We start from the raw sequence: 22,724 nt of genomic DNA, 5'->3' as shown, positions 1-22,724 counted from the left end.
ATCTCTGCCATAGCCGGTTCATGGTAAGATGGGGCTCAAATCTTATCCACCACATGAAAATCCAATTTAATCAGTAACTTCAGAAAAAGCACCACAAGCAGAGCTTGGCACAAGGCAGCTTACTTACTTGGGTTTTCTTTAATAAGCCACTTATTGAATGAATGAATGATTCCTGTGATCGTGGGCCATGCTGGTCTGGACACACTGCTGATACACTGGCAGCCTTGGGTATAAATATCCACCAGTGAATGGGACAACAAAAGCAACCATCAAAGTGAGCACAGAAAGGACTCCATATTGTCTCTGAAAATGGCCCCTGAATGGGCGATAAATTCTAATGACTGTCATCACTCAGATGACTTTGTCCTGTTCTGAGCATCTTCCCACCTCCATATTTCATTACAATTGATGGGCATTCTTGTTGCACACCAAGCATTCAGGGTAAACACAGCGACGCTCCGAGTCCTGCAGGGTAAGAATGTGTGTCTGCAGGCCCTGCAAGAGACAGCTTGACACGGACATCCCTTGGCCTTCTCACCGCTCCTGCTAACCCAGCCCTGATAAATAAGCCAGCTAATTGAATTAATAAACAACTCTTTCTTTTTTTTTTTTAACAGCCAGCTGGCATGCAGTCAAAATGTGTGATAAATTATCTGTCACTGCTTTAACCACAGCAGGGGGGAAGGGAAGGAGGGGGTGCTTGGAAAAATTAGCCTTTAAGCCTTTCTTGCTGCTCCCAGCCTCCCTGCTCCGTTTGCTTTGCTATAGGATTTTCCCCCATCCCTGATCTTCTCACTTTGGCTATGGTCCAGGACAGAGTTGCTATGGGTGGAGAAACATATTTGGCTGCCCTTGATGATGGATCCTTAAGCCCAGGCACTGTGGTGGGATGCTAAAATGCCGAGGCAGCCTGTGGGAAAGAAAGATTTGTCTGCTGCCCTGGCAGGGAAGGTTTGGTTATGAGCCTGTGGTTTGAGCCACAAGATTCTCGTTAAGGGAGGGGAGTGTGATGTGGTTCGCGAGCAAAGTGTTGTGATGTCTGCTTTTTCTTGCCCACCTCTAATGCTAAACAGCTTTGGGGCCTTTCTGGAATGAATGCAAAGGGCTCGCCAGAAGCTTCAGGAATGTAAGCAGCGATAATCACTTTTCACCCTTTTTTGTACCTTGGCAGTTTTCTTTGGTATCTCCTTGCATCCTCTTTTCTTTGTATCCTAAGACCTAGTATCAAGTCACTCCTGTTAAAGGTATTGACGTTCAGAAGCTACTCTTCAGAATTAAAGATTCTGTACAATTTAAGAGGACTTTTCCTTATTCATTTTTCGGCTGGTCCCCAGTGAAGTTTCTCAAAGTCAGATAAATAAACAGTCCCCATCAGGCTAAATCCATGTGGAGGCATCATTAGGGCTTTTCTGCTACGTCTCATTCTGTCCGGGGCGGAGACCTCCTGTGGTTCACCGGTGTTGGAAAACGTCTGGATTGTATATCCCAGTTTAACACCGTAATTCTCTTAGCGGTGCTTTCATTTTAGGACATTGCCTTGTGTAATAATATACAAGTCATCCGCAGAGAATGGTCTGGAACTGGCAACAGATGTAGACTGGGTGAATGCAGGGGTTCTTGATCTATTTGATTCATGGGCTTCCAAACACACTTCCAAAGAACTTTTTCCAGAGCATATGTGCTTTATTGTCTGTATAGAACAGAACCTTAATCCACTACCTTTTAAATGAGATTGCATGAAGACAAGATAAAATGATGCCTTTTTTTTTTTTTTCATCCTATAGAAAAACAAAGCTTTTTTGGTAAACTTCATGGAGTTGCTAAAGTCATACCTTGATCATTATCAGGCAAAAAATGAACAAAAATTTGATTATAGCCTTACACTAGAATGTTTACTACAAGGTCTTTTTCTTGCTTTCATTGGTATTTTCAACCCTGGCTATGCTGGACTTCTCTGTGGATCCAACAGTCTCTTAATGGGGATGGGGGTGGGGTGGTGGAAAGAGAAATTAAAGTAATTCTGAACCAACAATGTGAAGTATTGTGCTTGTGAAACTCTAGGACATTCACACCTCTGTGGAACAGTAACTGGCTGCCCTGAAGAATGCACTTGAACTCCATGGGACAGAATCCAAAAATTCCAACAAGGATCCTGTTTAAAGGGTCATAGGAAAATCTCCAAGCAGACTTGTGCATTATTTCTGGGGCCTGATCACATACCATTGTATCCTCCTCTCCCCTTACCCCATCTTCATGCCCTACACACACACACACACACACACACACACACACACACACACCCCTACCCCCTGCTTTGTTCCATTTCCTTGGCCGTAAGGCAGATTCCGATGGTATAGAGAGACAGATGGTGATAGTTTCAAGGAGCATATTAGTGATTGTGTCAAAAAGCTGAAAGAGGAGTCAGCTAACTTACACGAAGCCTTGTGACCACCCGTGTTACATGCTTCGATCCAACACTTCAAAGGAAACATGAGACGGAAAATTCAAGCTTCCATACTTCAAAGAAAAAATGAGATAGAAAATTCAAGCTTCCATTTTTCTTTAACATACTTAGTTTTATTTTACAGAAGACCTGAAAGAAGAAAAGAAGGGGCAGTTATGTACATACTTCAATTTCCATATTTCCAGGCTCCCCTCTTAAAATTCTTTACAGACACAAAGTAGGATGCCGGTGGGAGGGAAGTCCTCCTCCCAACTCTTAATGATTAAGTCAAGGTGGACTGTACTAAAAAGGCTTATGAGAATGTTTATTGGAATCTCTGGATTTTGGTTAATTATTTGAAAGTAGAAGTATTAAATTCACTATTGAATTCAGAGTCGACTAGGATTAGTTTTCTGCAGACAAATAGAGTATATATCTCTTCTCCCAACCTGCACACCAAATTCCATGTGCAAACCCAAGAAGTTACTGAAAGGAGAATGTCAGGGCTGAACCTTTACATAATTCCCTTTAAAGACCTTTGAGAAAAGTGAAGTGTGTTAAGATACTCAGTGGTTTCTGACTCTTTGTGACCCCATGGACTGTAGACCGCTAGGCTCCTCTGTCCTTGGAATTCTCCTGGCAGGAAGACTGGAATGGGTAGCCATTCCCTTCTCCAGGGGATCTTCCCAATACAGGGATCTTCCCAACCCCAGGATCAAACTCGAGTCTCCGGCATTACAGGCAGATTCTTTAGCACATTTACCTGAGCCACATTTGAAAGATAACAGAATACAATCCAATAACCATTTTAGGCAGAGGGAGAAAACTGGGAGAAGCAACCCCAGCTGCTAGTGGGAAAGGAGAATGTTGTTAGGCCTTAGTAACACTCCCCAGAAAGTCTTGGGATCTGCCCTTGCCTATTACTGTGGCAGATCCTACCAGGGGTACCCGCCTCCAGCTGAGGAGATGCAGATGCCTGCCAGTTTAACAAACTCGACTCCTAGGCTCCCCCAGATCACAGTGGCTAACACCATCGCTGTGGCTCCTGACAAGAAGTAGCCAGCCTCAGAACGCGTTGTCTCAGCACCACGGAAAATATACAGCACATGGGCTGTTAGTGTTTTCAGATGTCATCCCTGTTTCTTATTTAAGTTCGAGGCACAGCTGAATCCCATATTAGTCTCCAGAGGAAGTTTGAATTAGCAGTCAGGAGGCCTGGGTTTGAATTTACCTTCAACCTTGAACTTGTAGTGGAACCACAATGGCTTTTTAATCTCACTAAGCCTCAGTTTTTTAATCTGGGAAAGAAATCTTAATGAAGAAATAAATAAAGTGTAATCTGTGTTTTGGTCCAGATGGGCCTCCAAACTCTTCCAGTTATTAGGGCCAATGTTATAGAAAGTAATTCTCCATGTCGCTCTCATCACGGCCATTCCTGAGCCGGAGTGAGTTGATGAATTTCATTAAGGACAGGGAGGAAATACCACATACAGGGTATTTTGTTATTAGCTTGGATTTTACCAGCAGCTCATTTTAATATCCACATCACAATGGTCTTTTAGTGCCTCCTTCAATATAATAAAATAAACAACTGGTTGGTAAATGACACTGAGTTCTGGTTTAGTTAACCTAGCAGTCAGGTTAGGCAGTGTTTCTCAACTTCAGCATTATTGTCATTTGGGGCCAGAGCATTCTTTGTTGTGACAGACTGTCCTCTGTATTATTAAATGTTCGGTAGTGTATCTAGGCTGTACCCCTCCAAGTGGTAACAGTCAAAAATGTCTCCAGATATTGCCAAGTGTCCCCCAGGGGGCAAAATCACCCTCCGTTGAGAACCACTGAATTGAATCATGACTGAAAGTCCCAGTTTAGGTCAGGTTTAACTATATTTGATATGCTGCAATCTGAAAATGCTAGTTAGCCCTAGCACACCAGCAGTTTCTATTAGGTTCATGTTAGAACAATCTAATCTTGATCTGAAATATCACTAGAATGAGCTCATTTAATCCATAATGTCCCAGGACCTCAGAATAAAGGAATCTGCTAGATTTCAATCTTTTTGGAAATGAGCAGAATCATTTTTTTATATCTTACTGTGCACATAATAATTGCTCATTAAACATATGCTGAAAGAATAAACAACTTTCCCCCAAACAGTGGGGGATGGAGGAGCTGCACTTATGCCCAGCCAGTCATTCTGGTTGATCTTTATTCTGCAGGAGAAAATGAATCAAGTGTTGGCCAGTTGGACGGGTAGAAGGAATCTTTGGGAGGGTGTCTTTGCCATTACCCTAGCTGAAATGGAGCCAGGTTAAAACTCTTTTCTGATTAAACAAAAAAATGTCATGGAACATTTAATGACCAGTCACAGTGCATCAGAGCCTGAGCTATGAATATCATCCATGCTCCCCAAGAGCATGTAAGAGTGAAGGATTCAGTTACTTTTAGTCTTCATATTCCTAAATCAACATATATTTTGGCAGTGTGGGATGTGCAAATCTCATAGGTGCATCTAACATGTTAACCTTCTTCTTAAAATGTTAGCCTCACTGTTTTTCCTAATGCACTTTGAGTATGACCTTAAATTGCATTTGAAATGTCTCACTCAATTGTCCTGACAACTTTCTTTTCTCAGAGTAAACAGAATTCACCTGAGTCTGTCTCCAGAGACATAAGTAATACATCGAGTTTGTTTTCACGTTTGATGTTTTGAGGGTGTTCTTTGAACCAGCCTTCAAATTCTGAACAATATTAAATCTAAATTCACAAATTATTTAATGCAATCATCTGGTCTGATTCTTGAGATTTGTTGTTGGTGGTGTTCAGTCACTCAGTCATGTCCAACTCTTTGTGACCCTGTGGACTGCCGCACAGCAGGCCTCCCTGTCCTTCACCATCTCCTGGAGCTTGCTCAAACTCATGTTCATTAAGTCAGTGAAGCCATCCAACCATCTCATCCTTTGTTGCCCACTTCTCCTTCTGCCTTTTATCTTTCTCAGCATTAAGGTCTTTTCCAATGAGTCAACTCTTTGCATCAGGTGGCCAGAGTATTGGAGTTTCAGCTTCAGCATCAGTCCTTCCCATAAATATTCAGGGTTGATTTCCTTCAGGATGGACTGGTTTGATCTCTTGGCAGTCCAAGGGTCTCTCAAGAGTCTTCCCCAACACCACAGTTTGAAAGCATCAATTCTTCAGTGCTCAGCCTTCTTTATAGTCCAATTCTCACATCCATACATGACTACTGGAAAAACCATAGCTTTGACTATATGGACCTTTGTCAGCAAAGTAATGTCTCTTCTTTTTGATACACTGTCTAAGTTTGTCATAGCTTTTCTTCTAAGGAGCAAGCATCTTTTAATTTCATGTAGATTTTATTTAATATTATTTTGTAACCATTAAGTTCAGAAATGATCAAAATTGACTTAATATGAGGAGTTTTGCCTCTTACCTGGGTAATTATTGTCATTCAGAAGAAAATCAACCAGGCTGATAATCTTACAGCCCCATCTCCACACTTCACTGTGGAGTGTCTGTTTCAAAATTCTAATGGCAAGTGCTTTGGAAAAACATTACCTAATTAGCACTGGGTGAGAAGTTCTCTGCTGAGGTGTCTTTTTGATAATATACTTAATTGGCAACTAATGTTATGAGATCTGAGATCAAAACTAAGCAAAGAGCAGTGGGATAGAAAGAGTGCTTTCAGAGGGTTTACCTGCACATGAAGAGTGTGCAAAATTAGGATTCAGAAAGAGGGACAATTGTTATTTCAGAAGGTAGTTTAATATAGTAGTAAGTACCAGTGTGCTCAGCATGTGTCTTGAATACATGTTTGTTGAGTCCCTGATTCTTATCCTGTGATATATGCTTCATCTTTAAGTGAAAAAACAGAGACTAATTTAAAAAGTTTAAACTTGGGATGATAAAAGAAAGACTTAAAAGAATGAATATATGCTTCTTTCCATTCATTTTCCCTCTGTCTATATCTGCCCAGTCTTCCATCCAAGTACACTAAGGGAGACAATATCATGTATCCAGAGGGATTTTAAGATTTGGAATATTTTTTCTTCTTTGAATCTGATTTAAAGATTCCATACCCCAACTCTGGGGAAAATAGTTGGGGTTGGTTGCAAAGAATATAATATTTATTTGTTTATAAAATGAATTTTAGTACATATCCCTCCTACTTCTAGAAAGGATTCGAAGCTGCTAAATAATGAAATGAAATCAGCTCATCTGTAAAACAGTCCTAAATAGCAAATGTTACACAACTGAAATAAGTTGAGTGTTTAACTATTGACAATTGTCCTTTATGATAAGGTGTACAATATGTAATATCCGACTAAGGGAGCCTAATAGTGAAGTACTTCCTGTAATGAATGGGCTTTGGAAGGAAATCAAAGGATACTTTTGAACAGAAGAAAGAAAGGAAGTGAAAACGTAGCAGCAGTCTATATCCTTTATTTTTTTATATGAACATGGATTTGATTTCATGTTTAATTGGAGGATAATTGCTTTACAATGTTGTGTTGGTTTCTGCTATAAAGCAACATGAATCAGCCATAGGTATACACATGTTCCCTCCCTCTTGAGCGTCACCTTCTCCCTTCTGCTTCATCAGGGAGCACCAGGTTGAGCGCCCTGCATTATACAGCAACTTCCCACTAGGTATCTGTTTTACATATGGTGATATATATGTTTCAGTGCTGCTTTCTCCAGTCATCCATCCTCTCTTTCCCCTGCTGTGTCCACAAGTCTGTCTTCTTTATGTCTGAATGTCTATTCCTGCTGGGTAAATAGGTTCATCAGTACCATTTTTCTGGATTCTATATATAAGCATTAACATATGATATTTGTTTTTCTGATTTACTTCACTCAGTATAACAGGCTCTAGGTTCATCCACCTCACTTCAACTGACTCAAATTCATTCCCTTTTATGGCTGAGTAATATTCCATTGCATATATATACCACAACTTTTTTATCCATTCGTCTATGGGGGAACATCTAGATTCCCACTTAATGGGCTTGATCCCAGCAGTTGCACTTCCATAATGTGGAAACTTTGGAACAAATCCTCAATCTATACCCACAGCTGCAACACTGGGTGAAAGGTTATCTGCTATGGTATCTTTTTGATAATATACTTAATTAATTAACAACTGATGTGAGCAAGATCTGAATTTTACCTGAGATCAAAATTAAGCCAAGAGTCGTGGAATGGAGAAAGTCCTTTTAGAGGGCTTACCATCTCTGCACATGAAATGTGTGCAAAATTAAGCCTACTCTCTGGCATGAGCAATAGTCTGTAAATGTAGATGACCCTTCCCCTGATCAGCTGGGCTTGCAGCCTCCAACATGCTCTTCAAAGCATGATGCCATTCTTGGAAGTCAGGCTGGATGCTGGGTGGAATGTGTCACAGAAACGGAAAAACAGCTCCGCATTGCTGGAGCTGCCATCACTGTTTCCACTGGGCTCAGTGGGTGACATGGTTGGTTAACCATTTTGTTAGCCTTTGGTTAACCACGCATGGTTTGAAAACCTTACGGAAGTGGGAAAATGTCTATATATAGTGTTATTCATATAAAAAACAACCCTACAAGATGCGATTCTTTCCTTATCTGCCATACCAAATCCAGACTATCTTCAGTTGGCATTTGGTGAAAGGAAGAAATTCTTGAAAAACATCCTTTGGTGATTAACTTATCTGGAAAGTAGGGTGAAGTGGACAATTCTCTAAAAGGGGGGATTGAGCTTGTTTGAGTTTGGAGTCCTTTGACTCAATCTTGTATCCACTTCTCTTTTACGAAGATCCTGCTTTATCATTGTATGTTAATAAATCCAAATATCAGAGCCCTTGGGTCGAGCATGTTTTCCACCTCCATTTGAACTGACTTGCTTTCCCTCCTGCTTTCCTCTTATATATCTTTTTCCCTTCCCTCTGACTTTTTGCCTCTTTCCTTCCTTTTTGCCTTTTCTACTTGCTTTTTATTTTATCCACCATCATCTTCTAACTGTGCAGCCTGTCGGGCTGCACCACAAAGACCAACATCATGTTCAGTGCCTTGTCTACACTAGCTCTCAAGGTGACTTAGCACTTATTTCTTCAGAGGAATTTCCTGCACCTTCAAAACATAGGGAATGATCTTCATCACCTACTTCAGAGGTTTAATATCTGCAGAGAACTTTGCTGTCTAAAAGGAAGGCACTGATTTAGGGCAAGCTACTATATTATTGTCAGTCGCTGGTGAGCAGTTGCTTAAGACGAAATTGGGAGTCAGAAAAGAAATTGCTTAAGCTAAGAAAGAAGACAGATCATGAAAATGATATCTTAAGCTTGTTAGAAGATAAATTCTTAGGCCATTTTCAATGAATAAATCAACCAGAAAGCTTTCTATTTGGTGTTTCTAGAATGGTACTCAGTTGTGACAATGTGATTTAAAGAGACGGTTCCACATTCCCCACCCCTCAACCCCATTACTTGGGTTGTAGGCAGTAAAATAGTAGATTTAGATCTCCAGCCTATTAACTTGTACACCGTGGAGACAATAGAAATGAAAAGGTAAAAAGATAGCTTAGCAAAGGACTGTAGTTTTACTCTTAAAAATGTGCCAAATAGTTAATGTATTCTGTTGGTCATACCTCCTGAAACAAAAAGAAAAATTAGAAAAGAGTACAGAAAACTTATTCTTCAACAACAACCAGTTATCAATGGGATTTTTAAAATGCACGTGAGAATCAACATGATTTGGAGGCACATTGCTCAGAAAAAAAAAGAGAAAAGTTGTTCCTCATTTTTGGCTGGACTCATCATCTTCTTGGGCATAATTCAAAAGCTTTCCCTAGGCATAACTTTTTATAAACACACAAGCAACCAGAATCTTCATAAATTATAGATGGTTTCTCTTGAAAATGCCTTAAATGTAGACATTCATTATTTTTAAAATTTACCTTAAATGTAGACACAGAACCAAAAAAAAAAAAAAAAAGATTTTGCATTCTGTTTGTTTCCCCATGCACAGCTTTATTCTCCCTGTATGGTTTGCCTAAAACACCAAAGATTGTGTTATGACAGAAGTTTTTATTAATGATGGTGCTCCTTCATCTTGAGTCTCTCCTGGGTTATTGCTGATCCTTCTTGCTCAATGAGAACAGGCCACTGACAAATGGCATCACTGATTCTGTGTGCTCAGAGTCCAAGGGCTATTGGTGGGTGTGCTGGTTGTGTTGTCCCAGGGCAGCAGAGTCGAGCACCGTCAGATCCAGACCACCCACAGGCAGACCTGGGACTCTTTTTTAGGAGAATGGCAGAGCCATCACAGCAAGCTGATTGTGCTATTAGTCCAGAGGCTTTGGATCACAAACGCTTACAAAGCATCCCAAAATAAGCGGCACTTAATATTCAGAGTTTATTATACTCTCTCTCTTCCCCACCACCCCCCACCACACTCCTCCCATATATTTGTTGACATGTTTGGGGAAACTTAAGCAGGGATCAGGCCAGAGGTAAAGGAGAATATGGAGAACAGAACATACTGCACCATTTTACCAGGAAGAGAAACAGAACTGGACATACACCACATGATAGTTGGGTGTGGATATTGATACCAAGGGGCAGGATAACTTATACTTGCATACAATCTACTACCCACAGTTTAAGAGAAATACATGGACACTTTTTACCTATAATGAGCTTGAGGCCCCCTTGGGCAGACGACTAATGTCTCCACCCAGAATAACACACGTCTCGCCATCTCCCAACAAGTGGAATAAAGCTAGAAGACAGCAATCTGGAACAGCTGTCCTGAGAAGCCTTCCCAGGACCAGACAGAGGTGTGTCTAGGAAGGCCCTTTAGTCAGACATTCAGATGCAGGAATTTGAGCATCTGAGTAACTGAGAGGTGTCCTCTGGGGATGGCGTGAGGGTGAGAGGGCAGTGCCCATGGAACACAGCTGCTCTCAGAAGGGTGTGGGGAAGGATCTGATGGAGGACTGGTGATGGGGTGACTGGCTACTCCACCCAAACAGCACACCACCACGTCGTGGACCTCCCTGCTCCGGCGCTGCGGAGTGATGACTCTTCATGATGGTCACCAGGCACACACCCAAGCACGTCTGTGCATTGAAAACAGCGCAGTTGATGTAGCTAATGTTGCCTGCCATCCATCTTTCTTGGGATGATGGGAAGTGTAGCAGTGAGGAGAAATTATTTCCATCACTTTCCATTTTATAACTTTTTTAGCCAAATAATTAGGTTACCCCACTCAGGAAGGTCCCTTGGATGTACATATGTAGTCAAGTTTGCTGTGGGAACTTGAATCTGAATTTCCTGACTTCTGTGCAATTAAAACCCCAAATTTAGTGTTGCTTTAACATGGATTTTCCATAGTGAGTTATAAATGCAAAGTTCTATGTTTCATATGTCCTTTTCTAGCATATGTTACTGCCTGTGTTTCTGATTAAAAGCTCGTCCAAAATAAAATAACAAAGGATTACTTTTTTCCAATAGAACTTTCTTCTATAAAAACTGGAAATAAGCCCTCACCTAAAATTACCCAGGCTTGCAGGTGCTGGGTCTTTGGGAGGTGTGTAGTGTTCACTAGCAAGACAAAGGGCATTATTCTCCCTGCAGCCACCACCAGAAGGTGTTCTTTCTGTGAGGAAAATACAGGCCGGTGCTTCAAAGACATTCTACGGCTAGGCACCACTCCTGGAGACTTGCAGGCGGCAGGCAGGCAGGCAATCAACAAACGTTTATTCTAAGGCCACTGTGTATTCAACACCTTTAAAATTGCCAGGGAAACCAGCCAAGAGCATGTAATATCTGCTAGGGCGTTTCCCTGGAGGCTCAGTGGTAAAGAATCCTCCTGCAATGCAGGTTCAATCCCTGGTTTGAAAAGATCCCCTGGAGAAGGAATGGCAACCCTCTTAAGTATTCTTACCTGGAAAATCCCATGGACAGAGGAACCTGGTGGATTACAGTCAATGGGATCGCAAAGGAGTCAGACACAACTTAGCGACTTAAAATAGGGCCAAGTTAATACCCAAAGTCATTCCATAGTGCTTAAGAAGCTCAGTTACCTGAAAGGAGCAGGGGACCCTAATGATATAATATGACAACGTCTCACCTGGGTATGGGGATATTGATAAAATAGGAAAATAAGACCCAGAAAAGGATCATTAAGTAAAACTGATTCTTAACAGTTGCCTCCACCCCCATCTTTTCCTTTTACATCTCCCTTAATACCGAGATACCATTCCCTGCACATAACACACAGATACATATGTGCATTAACAGACATGTACACACTGCTAACACACAGACATGCAATATTCCTACCATTCATCACCATCATCACCTCTTCCCAGAAGTTGAACCCAACAGGATGGATCAAGTCATCAGTGTTTTTAAAAAAATAATGAACACATAGAAGTATCTGGGCAACTATGCCAAGATGTGCAAACACAAGGATGTTCATCATAGTGTCATTGTGAAAGTTGCTCAGTCGTGTCCGACTCTTTGCAACCCCATGGATTATACAGTCCATTGAATTCTCCAAGCCAGAATACTGGAGTGGGTAGCCTTTCCTTTCTCTAGGGGATCTTCCCAACCCAGGGATCAAGCCCAGGTCTCCCACATTGCAGGTGGATTCTTTACCAGTTGAACCACAAGGGAAGCCCAAAAATACTGGAGTGGGTAGCCTATCCCTTTTGCAACAGATCTTCCCAACCCAGGAATCGAACCAGGGTCCCCTGCCTTGCCGGCAGATTCTTTACCAACTGAGCTATCAGGGAAGTCCACAGTGTCATTAGAAATGGAAAAATGATAATGGCATGTTTGGAATACCAACTGAAAGTTGGGATACTCCCTTAGAGAAAATCCAACACCTATGAAACATGATATGAGATCTTTTGGGTGGGGGCAGAGATACAGGTACATGGGCTTATACAGTGCACATTCTGGCCTGTGCAGAGGTGAACAGGACTATCACCCTCTTGGATTAAATTCTCTAATCTAGTTTTGCTGATGCAACTGAAAAGCCAGCGTTAGTTGTTTTCATGTATGCTTTACATAGCAGTGCTTTACAAAGTCACATGAAATCCCTGCATCCTCTGATATATATGTAACTGACAAGCTACATCTCCCCTGAATTTTCACTGGACAGTGCTGGTGTGTTTTTTGTGTGTTTTGCTTTTGTTTATGTTAACCAAGCATAATATGTTACACTGACCCCTCATTAAATTTCTCTTATTGGATTCCTTGATGCTAGTCTGCCAAGATTTTTTTGGATACTGGTTCTTCATCCAGTGTATTAATACTCTCTACTAGCTTTGTATCATACACAGTTGACAGTTGTGACTTCTACATTTTCTCTTTAGTTCTAAGCCAACTAGAAGATGATTGTTGTTGTTGTTTAGTTGATAAGTTGTATCTGACTCTTCTATGACCCGATGAACTGTAGCCTGCCAGGCTCCTCTGTCCATGGCATTTCCAAGGCAAGAATACTGGAGTGGGTTGCCACTTCCTTCTCCAAGGGATCTTCTCGATCCAGGGTTGAACCCACATCTCCTGCATCAGCAGATGGGTTCTTTACTACTGAGCCACTAGGGAAGCTCCAGGAGATGATAGAATTATTTAAAATAAAGAGAGAGAGTACCAGTGTTTTGCAGAGGAGTCAGATTCCATGAGATATACTGAAAACCTGACTTTGACCTCATGCATTCTATGGTAAAGTATCTTTTTGGTTTCTTTTGTTCCCAATACAGTGTTCTACTTAAGGTGACATCATAATGAACATCAGTCTTTCTTAGATAAAGTCAAGAGTTTCTATTAGCACCCTCTTAAAAGATAAGAGATTCTTATTTTGAAGAATTTGAAGCTTAAGGTGACTGGCCAAGGTGGTAGAGCCAGGTTTTTAAACCTAGATTTCTCACTCCGAGTCTTCTGCTTTCCTTCTGAAGTTCTCTGAAACAATGATTTTTCTTTCTTTATTTTAGACATGCATACAACTCACTTCTCCAATAGATTCCTATCTCTTAGCAGATATAAACTCAGACCCCTTTCTCATGGAATAGGGAATTCAGGATCTTGCCTCATTTGTTCAGTAGATTAGAACATGTAGAGCCAAGCAGTTTACTTATCTAAGTGCTTATTTAAAGCCATCTTACAACAAAATGACCACTAACTCCTGCTCTCAGAACAGCGATTGGTTCTGAAATTCACTAAAATGAACAGCCTCTTAAAATGCTTATCAGCCCGCTGAATTGTAAAGGAGAGCCGAAGAGATTCAGGGAAGTGGTATCTGAAATAAAACAATTCTATCAATGTGCATTCATTAATTTCTTCAGCTACCAAGAGTAAATCAAAGGCTCTCTCTTGCAGAACTATAATTAATATGTGATTTACATATTAATATAAAAAGACTGGCAGGGAAATTGGTCAAGATCTGTCTCTGGGGTTTGATTGGCTTTTTTTAACCACCAAAGTTTAGCCTGTCACCTAGCACCTAGATCTACATTACCTCACTTTAGCAGTTATACTCATAAATGGACAATGAGAGAGTGAAATCAGACATCGAATTCTTTTCCTTGGTTACTTTGGAACTACTGAAGTTCCACTTTTCTGAGATACCATCCATATTTTTGAGATTTCCTCACATCATTTTCCAATGGACTGGAGTATTGATGTATAATACAATTCGTTTGTGTTTTTTTTTTTTTATTAATTATATCATTTCTACTATGTTCAGAATACTTTTTAATGACAAACGACAGAGTGTGAATATTTTTCCTCCCAGATCCTATGGCATCCTCCCCTTCCCCTGGTAATCTCTACTGCCAGCCTGTAGGATTATTTGAGATTTTGCTATCAAACCAAAATCTAAAGAAGAATACTTAAATGAATATTTTTCCTCCCAGATCCTATGGCATCCTCCCCTTTCCCTGGTAATCTCTACTGCCAACCTGTAGGATTATTTGAGATTTTGCTATCAAACCAAAATCTAAAGAAGAATACTTAAATTGTGAAATCATCAGAGCTGAGTTACATTATGAAAGTTTTGAAAAGAGCATATTTTATTCCAAGTAATTAAACCAAATATGATTTTAATTAATTGTCTTAACAGTGATTCTGAAATAGATGTGGATTTTTAAGATCCACTATGCTATTAGAATTGTGCAATCATTCTCAACAGACATCCTGAAGCTGAGATGTGAATCTGGGCATTAAAACTATGCTTGCCTTAGGGACTTCCCTGGTGGTCAAGTGGTTAAGACTTCACCCTTCTAATGCAGGGGGCGCGGGTTCGAGCCCTGGTCAAGGAACTAAGATCCCATATACAGCTTGGCCAAAGAAGCAATTTCTACTTTGACAGAATTAAGGTCAAAGTTGATATAACTTCTCCATGGCACCCTCTCATCCCTACCTCTCCCCAACTTTGGGAAGGTTTTTGGGATCCAAACTGACCATGTATAGTCATAAAATTCAGTGGATAAATATCAATTATTTTTTTGCGAATTCAGAGACAATTTCAGAAGTTCTTGATACCTACAGCAACTCAGTAATCATTGATATTGCAGCCCTCCTTCAGTGAAAAGTTCTGGGGTGTCACACCACTGACCATTTGGACCATTCAGAAGCCTGTGTTACACCTCAGCCAATTTGCTGTGTTTGAGAAAGAGAAAGGATGAAGACATTACATTTACAGAAATACCTTTGGGTGGCCACTGATGGTAATTGTTTTGTATTCAAAAGGAAATACAAAGATGGGTTTTATCTTATTTTCATATAGATAGTCTCTTACTTGTGGTCAACTCAGCAACACTACATTTTGATGTTACCACATTCTCTTCGAGAAGAAAACCCAGAGCTGTTTTTAATTAAAACTGCCCCCACACCCCACCCAACTGAATTTCAAATAATTGTTTAATTTGGTTTGGCTTTCAGAGTCTGTAAAGCATAAGCAATCTGCTGAGCTGAAGATGGAGAAGAAATGTTTTTACAGTTTCACAAATGTTTCTAATTGGCAAGAGTGAGTTGTTAATGGGAGATAAATTGCCCGGGGTGGGTGTGGGTGGGTGCGTCGTGCGTGCGAGCTCACGCAGGCCTACACGCGTGCACTCATGTGGAGGTGATGACGTTTGCGTATACCTGGTCCTCACAAGACATGCGGGGATACAAAGCTGAACTGGGCTGGGGGGTCACTGGCCCTGGGCCATCATGCAGCAGTTGTGCAGGTTATGGGATGAAGTAGATAGCTAGTTTCTCACCAGGACTCAGACCCCAGGCAGCAGGCCCACCCTTCCATCAGGAACAGTGTACAAGGAGCTTATAAAATACACAGACTGAATGAAAATGACCCCTGTTGACTGAAACCAGCTGTGTCAGGCTTCTTGCTGTCTCTCCTGATTTGCTCTTTCAAATAAATGGATATGGTAGAGGACGAGAGAAAGTAAACAGAATCTTTTTTTTTTTCCTTTCTTGCCGTCGCACCTCCATAATAGCCTTGGTTTTTATAGTTGAAAAATATATGTTTATTTGCTCATTAATTTCCCTCTCTCTTCCTTGCCTTTTCTTGGCATTGGGTAGAATGTTATTTAAAATAAGACACAGTTCAGTTTCAAAAAGAAAGAATCATTCTGCAAAATACAGCTTGGACTCATTTGCTGGTCATTTATCATCCCTAAGAGAGAGGGATACAAATATCTTTATTTGGTATTTTTTAATGATTTACAGGGCGATGACTCTTGTTGGCACCAGGATACAGAGAAGCAGCAGGCTCTTTAGGACTTTGAGAAGTGCCCCACACTGTTTAGAAATGACATGGAGAATATTAAATGTAGCATATGCAGAGCAGCTCTATAGTCATTTCTTTTTAAAGATGATGCCAGCTGCTGCTCTGGGAGTGGGCTCAACCCACAGGCCTGGGATTCTCTAAGCCAGGGGTTCTCACCTCCAGGATCTAATGCCCCATGATCTGAGTGGAGTTGATGTAATAATAGAAATAAAGTGTACAGTAAATATGTTGCTGGCTTCCCTGGTGACTCAGCTGGTGTAGAATCCATCTGCAATGCAGAAGACCTGGGTTCAATCCCTGGTTTGGGAAGATCCACTGGTGAAGGGAAGTATTCCGGCCTAGAGAATTCCATGGAGTATATAGTCCGTGGAATCGCAAAGAGTCGGACACGACTGAGTGAATTTCATTTTGTTGTTCAGTGACTAAATCATGTCCAACTCTTTGTGACCTTCTGGACTGCAGCATGCCAGGCCTCCCTGTCCCTTACCATCTCCCAGAGTTTGCCGAAGTTCATGCCCATTTCTTTTTGGGCATGCCACCCATCATGAGGCAGTGATGCTATGCAATCATCTCATCCTCCGCTTCATGGATCACAGCCTTGTCGTGGCAAACAGGCTTGCATAACTCAATGAAGCTATGTGCCATGCTGTGCAAGGCCACCCAAAATGGATGGGCCATAGTGGAGAGTTCTGCCAAAATGTGGTCCACTGGAGGAGGGAATGGCCAACCACTCCAGTAGTCTTGCCCCAAGAATCCCATGAACAGTATAAAAAAGGCACAATACAGAGTGAGGTGAGCCAGAAAGATAAAGAACATTACAGTATACTAACACATATATACGGAATTTAGAAAGATGGTAACGATGGCCCTATATGCAGGGCAGAAGAAGAGACGCAGAAGTACAGAACAGACTTTTGAACTCTGTGGGAGAAGGGGAGGGTGGGATGTTTCGAAAGAAGAGCATGTATATTATCTGTGGTGAAACAGACCACCAGCCCAGGTGGGAGGCATGAGTCAAGTGCTCGAGCCTGTTGGGCTGGGAAGATCCAGAGGAATCGGGTGGAGAGGGAGGTGGGATGGGAGACCGGGATGGGGAATTCGTGTAACTCTATGGCTGATTCATGTCAATGTATGACAAAACCCACTGAAAAATAAAAATTAAAAAAAAAAAAAAAAAGGCACAATAAATATAATGTGCTTGAAATCTTCCCGAAACCATCCCTCCCACCCCTGGTCTGTGGAAAAATTGTCTTCCACAAAACCAGGCCCTGGAGCCCAAAGGGTTGGGGTCCACTGCTCTAAGGGATTCTTAAAAAGTCTTTATTTCCACACTTGAGCATGTGTGTTTTCTTTCCAGTGCTTTGGAAAAGCTTTGGTTTTTATATATCTCCGATTTCCTTCATGTAGTGGGCAAATAATAATGTGCCTAACATTAGTGCCCAGTAAATATTTGTTGAATGAATAGTTAAATGGAATGTTATAAGCCTTATTAGTATTATGGCCTTGGCATGAAACCTGCAAGAATAGACTTGAGGCAATCAAGTAATTTCCCTTAACAGTACAAGCTAATTATTTGAGAGATGAAGATCTGGTGCATAGTATTTATTTGTCAGGCAACATTTGCACCTAATTAAAGGTGAAAAAGTTGTTTGTAGCATTGAAAGGATAACATAGTGACCCACTGTTTAACAGCTTTTCAATTTTCCTTGCCACTCTTTCAGGGAAAATATACCAAGATGAAGTTAATGCACATTCCTTTTGTGTGTGTGTGTGTTTTGTTTTCTTCTTTTTTTTTTCTGTTATCATTTTTAGAGGGCAGACTGGGAATGGAGCAGGGAGGTCTTTTGACAGTACTTTTATAGCCCATCTGTCTGTATGACTTCTGCAGTCATTCTCTTGACCTTCGATGATTGGTAAAATTATCCTTTCTTACGAATACCACCACCAAGGATCCAAAATGAAAATGCTACATTCTTATCATAAGCCTCACAAAGTTTCATTCATTCATTGATTCATTCCAGAAATATGAATTGAGTGCCCCAGTATGTATACCAGGTTCCGTGCTAAAGTTATGAGTTTAATACCAAGCAAAATCCAATGTGGTTCCTGCTCTCATGATGCTTATCATCTGGAATGGCTAGTGGATGTTAATTGAATGATCATACTAAAAACTACAACTACACACTGAGTTTTACAAAGAGGAATATAGTTTTGCTGGGACCTTGTAACAATAGGAATTGGTTTAGAGCAGAGACCAGGGAGAATTTTACTAAAGAGGGTCCTGCTGCTTAAAGCTCTAGAGTGTCTGCAGAAAAGGAAAGATCATCCTAGGCAAGAAGACAATCAAATGGAAGCATTGGTGGGAATGCCAGGTCACACTCCTCAGTGCCTATGCATAGGCTATATTAAGGGCTTGAACTTCATCCTCTGAACATTGAAAAGACCTAGAACAGTCATATACCTGAAGGTTAGGAAGTGGGGCCAGGGAGAAGATACACCTGGACCTTATCAGATCTGTGTTTGGGGGTGGAATACAAGTACCTATTCTTAATAAATATAACAAGAGAGATGATGATGCTAAGCTCTGGTTGGTCCTTTTCTGCAGCTGAGCTGCCTGGAGACTGTTACCTCCCACCCTTACCTCTGCCAAGTTTTGGAACAAGCAAGATACACTGAGTTTCCACTTTGTGCTACACTGTGCAGAAATAGTCTTATTGTTTTCTGGGCACTGCTCTTCTTTTTGTGTTTCATTTTGATGATGGGGAGGTGGCACAATACAGTTTATTCCTGTTTTTGACAAAGTGTGCACGGCAAGCCTTCCAGCTCCTTCTGTCCTGGCGTAGAGAACAGGTCTGGAGGTAGCTCACCTCTGCTCCTCTCCAGTGGCAAGAGCTTGGGCACATGGATTAGTCTGCCTTTGTACCTTGCCGGATTCTTCTGCGGATTAAGTGAGTTAATACTCATAAAACACAGAATGAGGAGTGGCACGGAGTGAGCGCTCAATTGATACCAGACATTATTATTAGCTATTATTGATAGGGCGTGTTGTCAAAGATATATATTGTTGAAGTAGAAAAAAAAACAAGATACAAAATCATATATCATTATAAAGAGCTTACACACCATGTTCTGATAAATGCTGAAGATATGTCAGCATATACTTTGTAGTTACATCTGAGGAATGGGGCTAAGAAGGAAGAAGGTAGGCAGGTGGTTTTTACTTTTTCACCACATAGTCTTGTAGTAGTTTGTTTGTTTTTTTACTCTTCAGCTGTATATTTTATAATAATAAAATTATAAAGAATAGTATAGAAAATCCATCAATACTATTTGGTATGTCAGTTTCAAAATAATGACCTCAATATATCTTTTCATAATTTTCTTCACTTTTAAGTTTGAATATATCACTTACAAAGTTTTCTTGGATTTAAGAAACATATATCCAAAGTCCAGCAATTCATTCAATTTTTGCTTCTTTTGCTTATGTTCTCTTCAAATAAGAGTTTTCTGACACCATGTGCAATGGTGATCGCACTGTTATGAAATGACTCTACTTGTTGTTCCATCTCTACAGAGAGAGCTGTCTGGAATACTGTTCACCCACCAAATTTAAGCAATGCACTTGGTTCACTGGTTACTGACTTCACTGTACTTTTAAGCATCATTTAAATTTTTTATAATGAGCGTTTTTATAAAAACAATGAACTCATTTCTAAAACTTGGAGGTGAGGAGTATCTGTTTACTTTTCTGTTTAGTAATAAACACAATATGCAGCACCTAATCGTTCCCAGGGATTCAGGAAGCTTAACTTCTTCAGGATACTGATACAGTTCAGTAGCTCCCGTGTAGTAGATGTTGTATACTAGATGTTGCTCGTGAAGGAGGAGGCAGTTGGGCTCAGTGGTTGCTGCATCAGGATGCAGGAACTGTATTCAATGATTATTGAATATTAACATGGTTTGTCAACCTCTACCTGCCCCCCAGCCCACCCACCAGCCTATTTTTTATCTTTTTGTTGTTTTTTTTTAAACAAGTGGAGGCTCTTTATATTTAACTAAAGATTTTTATGGATTGAATTTATTCTTATCAATAGTTTACTCTGACCAGTTGAGAATCATTAATATTGTATAGGGCTGGCACATGGTAGCTTTGATCATCATTTAAATACCACTCTTCCATTTGCAGTGATTATACACTATCATCATCAATCAGATAAGAATGCAAATCAGAAGAGAACTTTGAGTTCCCTAGTAAATACTTTATGAAGCCAACATAAGCTTGCCAACTAGACTATCATCTCTGCAGAAGATACATTTCCAAGGAGTAACTGTATTATACAGTACCTAGTACACTGTGCCCCTCAGGGTATGATGATAATTGTTTGTGTGTAAGAAACTGCAAACAACTTGACTACCAACTGATTCTTTACCACTGCCTAATTTTGCACAGCACAGGAGCTAAAAATGTTTTGACATTTTAAAATGGTTGAAAAAAATCAAAAGTAGCATGGTATTTTGTGACATGTGGAAGTTATATGAAATTCAAATATCCTGTCCCTAAGTAAAATTGTGTTGAAACACGGCATGGTCATTTGTTTACAGAATGTCTGTATCTGTTTTTGTGCTGAAAGGGCTGAGCTGAGTAGTTGTGAGAGACCTTAAGGCATTCAATGATGGAAATATTTACTATCTGACTTCTTTATTGAAAAGCTTGCTGACCCCTGCTTAGGGGGTAGATTCAGGGAGAATTTAATTGTGTATATGTCTGTTTGTTTGTTGATGGTTGATGATTTTGTACCTGCCCTGTGGTGTGATCATCAAAGAAGCTGTAGAAGTGCAATGGTCCATATTCTTCAACTTTAAAGTCAGAAGAACATTATTGTGTGAGAAAATTAATTATCAGAGGGATTGATATGAGAAGTGTCATAGGAACAAATGGAAAGATCTATATTGCCTCCCAAAGTTATGGATTTCTAATCTAATTTGAAGACTTAAAATAATATTAAAATTGTTCCTAGATTCTGAAATTTGAAGTTCTTTTCTCTTTGGGTCTGAGAAATCTTTTGAAAAGCAAAAATCTTTTATTCTTGTGACTCATTATCTTGTGGCAGTGCCATTTCATATGGGCTTTTTGTTCAATGACGTTGTCATATTGAATGATTCCATTGGGTTTATACTTGCAGTTGGCTGTCAATATGATATGGTAAACAATTGGATAGTAGGAAAAACCTTTTAGTAAAGTGTCTAGGGTATCCTGCTCATTTGCAGTGTCAGCTGAATTAATTAACATTCATGGCTGACATTGACATGCCTACCTACTCTAATACATATGAAAATTTGAAATTTGTATAAAAGCCATACTGCTACCCAGTAAGAAAAAAATGTTAATAATAGTACCATTACATGTTCATGCTGAGTCACCTCAGTTGTGACTCTTTGCAACCCCATGGACTGTAGCCCAGTAGGCTCCTCTGTCCATGGAGATTGTCCAGACAAGAATACTGGAATGGATTTCCATTTTCTCCTCCAGGGGATCTTCCTGACCCAGAGATCAAACTTGCATCTCCTGTGCCTCCTGCCAAGGCATATTCTTTACCACTTGAGCCACCCGGGAAGCTACTAAATATTATAAAATTGAAACTATGAGTTGTTTTGATTCAAAATCCCTGTTGTGTACACAGCTGGCCTCATTTGTCCCCTCTTCTTTTGTTCTGTTTCAGAGGTTGAAGGCTGCATTGACTCACCACCCTGCTGCCATGTCAAATGGGAATATGAACACCATGGGACACATGATGGAAATGATGGGCTCCCGGCAGGACCAGACGCCACACCATCACATGCACTCACACCCGCATCAGCACCAGACACTGCCGGCCCATCACCCCTACCCGCACCAGCACCAGCACCCAGCACACCATCCTCATCCTCAACCCCATCACCAGCAGAACCACCCGCATCATCACTCCCACTCCCACCTTCATGCACACCCAGCACATCACCAGACCTCGCCACACCCACCCCTGCACTCCGGCAACCAAGCACAGGTAGACCTTTTTCATGATCTCTTTCCCCTTTCTTGTTAACAGTGCCGGCTCTAATGAGGGGCTCCTTGGCAGCAACCTTACTTGACAAGCCCACGTGTTCTGACACTCTGAGGGGCTTTGTTTATTTCCTAGGAGGTAATCATTACCCATAGGACCCTCCCAGATCACAGTTTCTATAACTAATATGATAAATATCAAGTCTAGTTTCTAAAGGAAAAGGTAAACTTCAAGTTCTTCAAAATCTATTTTTGTAGTATATTACAAAGTTAACCCTAAAAATGTAACACCAATGGAGGATTAAGAATTTAAGCATGTAATGAAAGAAGTGAATAAAGAACGAGAAAGGTAAGTTCGTTCTAACCATGGTTCTAGCTGCAGTGCTTTATAACATCTTAGAGACCCGCTTGTGTCACCTGTAAAACGGAAATTAAATACAATGGGCAA

At 40.6% G+C, this 22,724-nt stretch overlaps 1 protein-coding gene across 2 annotated transcripts in view; it reads left to right on the top strand.

The window, feature by feature from the left end:
• Positions 1–22,724, top strand: part of CREB5 (cAMP responsive element binding protein 5) — a 431,442-nt gene that overhangs the window by 389,236 nt on the left and 19,482 nt on the right. For both annotated transcript variants that reach the window (XM_065939200.1, XM_065939199.1), the window contains exon 8: positions 21,957–22,280. In XM_065939200.1, the coding sequence (XP_065795272.1) occupies positions 21,957–22,280 (324 nt within the window). The remainder of the gene's footprint in view (positions 1–21,956; positions 22,281–22,724) is intronic.

This window comes from Muntiacus reevesi, chromosome 6 (assembly GCF_963930625.1).
Source record: "Muntiacus reevesi chromosome 6, mMunRee1.1, whole genome shotgun sequence".
Taxonomy (NCBI): Eukaryota; Metazoa; Chordata; class Mammalia; order Artiodactyla; family Cervidae; genus Muntiacus; species Muntiacus reevesi.
Note: the sequence above shows the minus strand (reverse complement) of the source record. Positions and strands in the feature narration are given on the sequence as shown.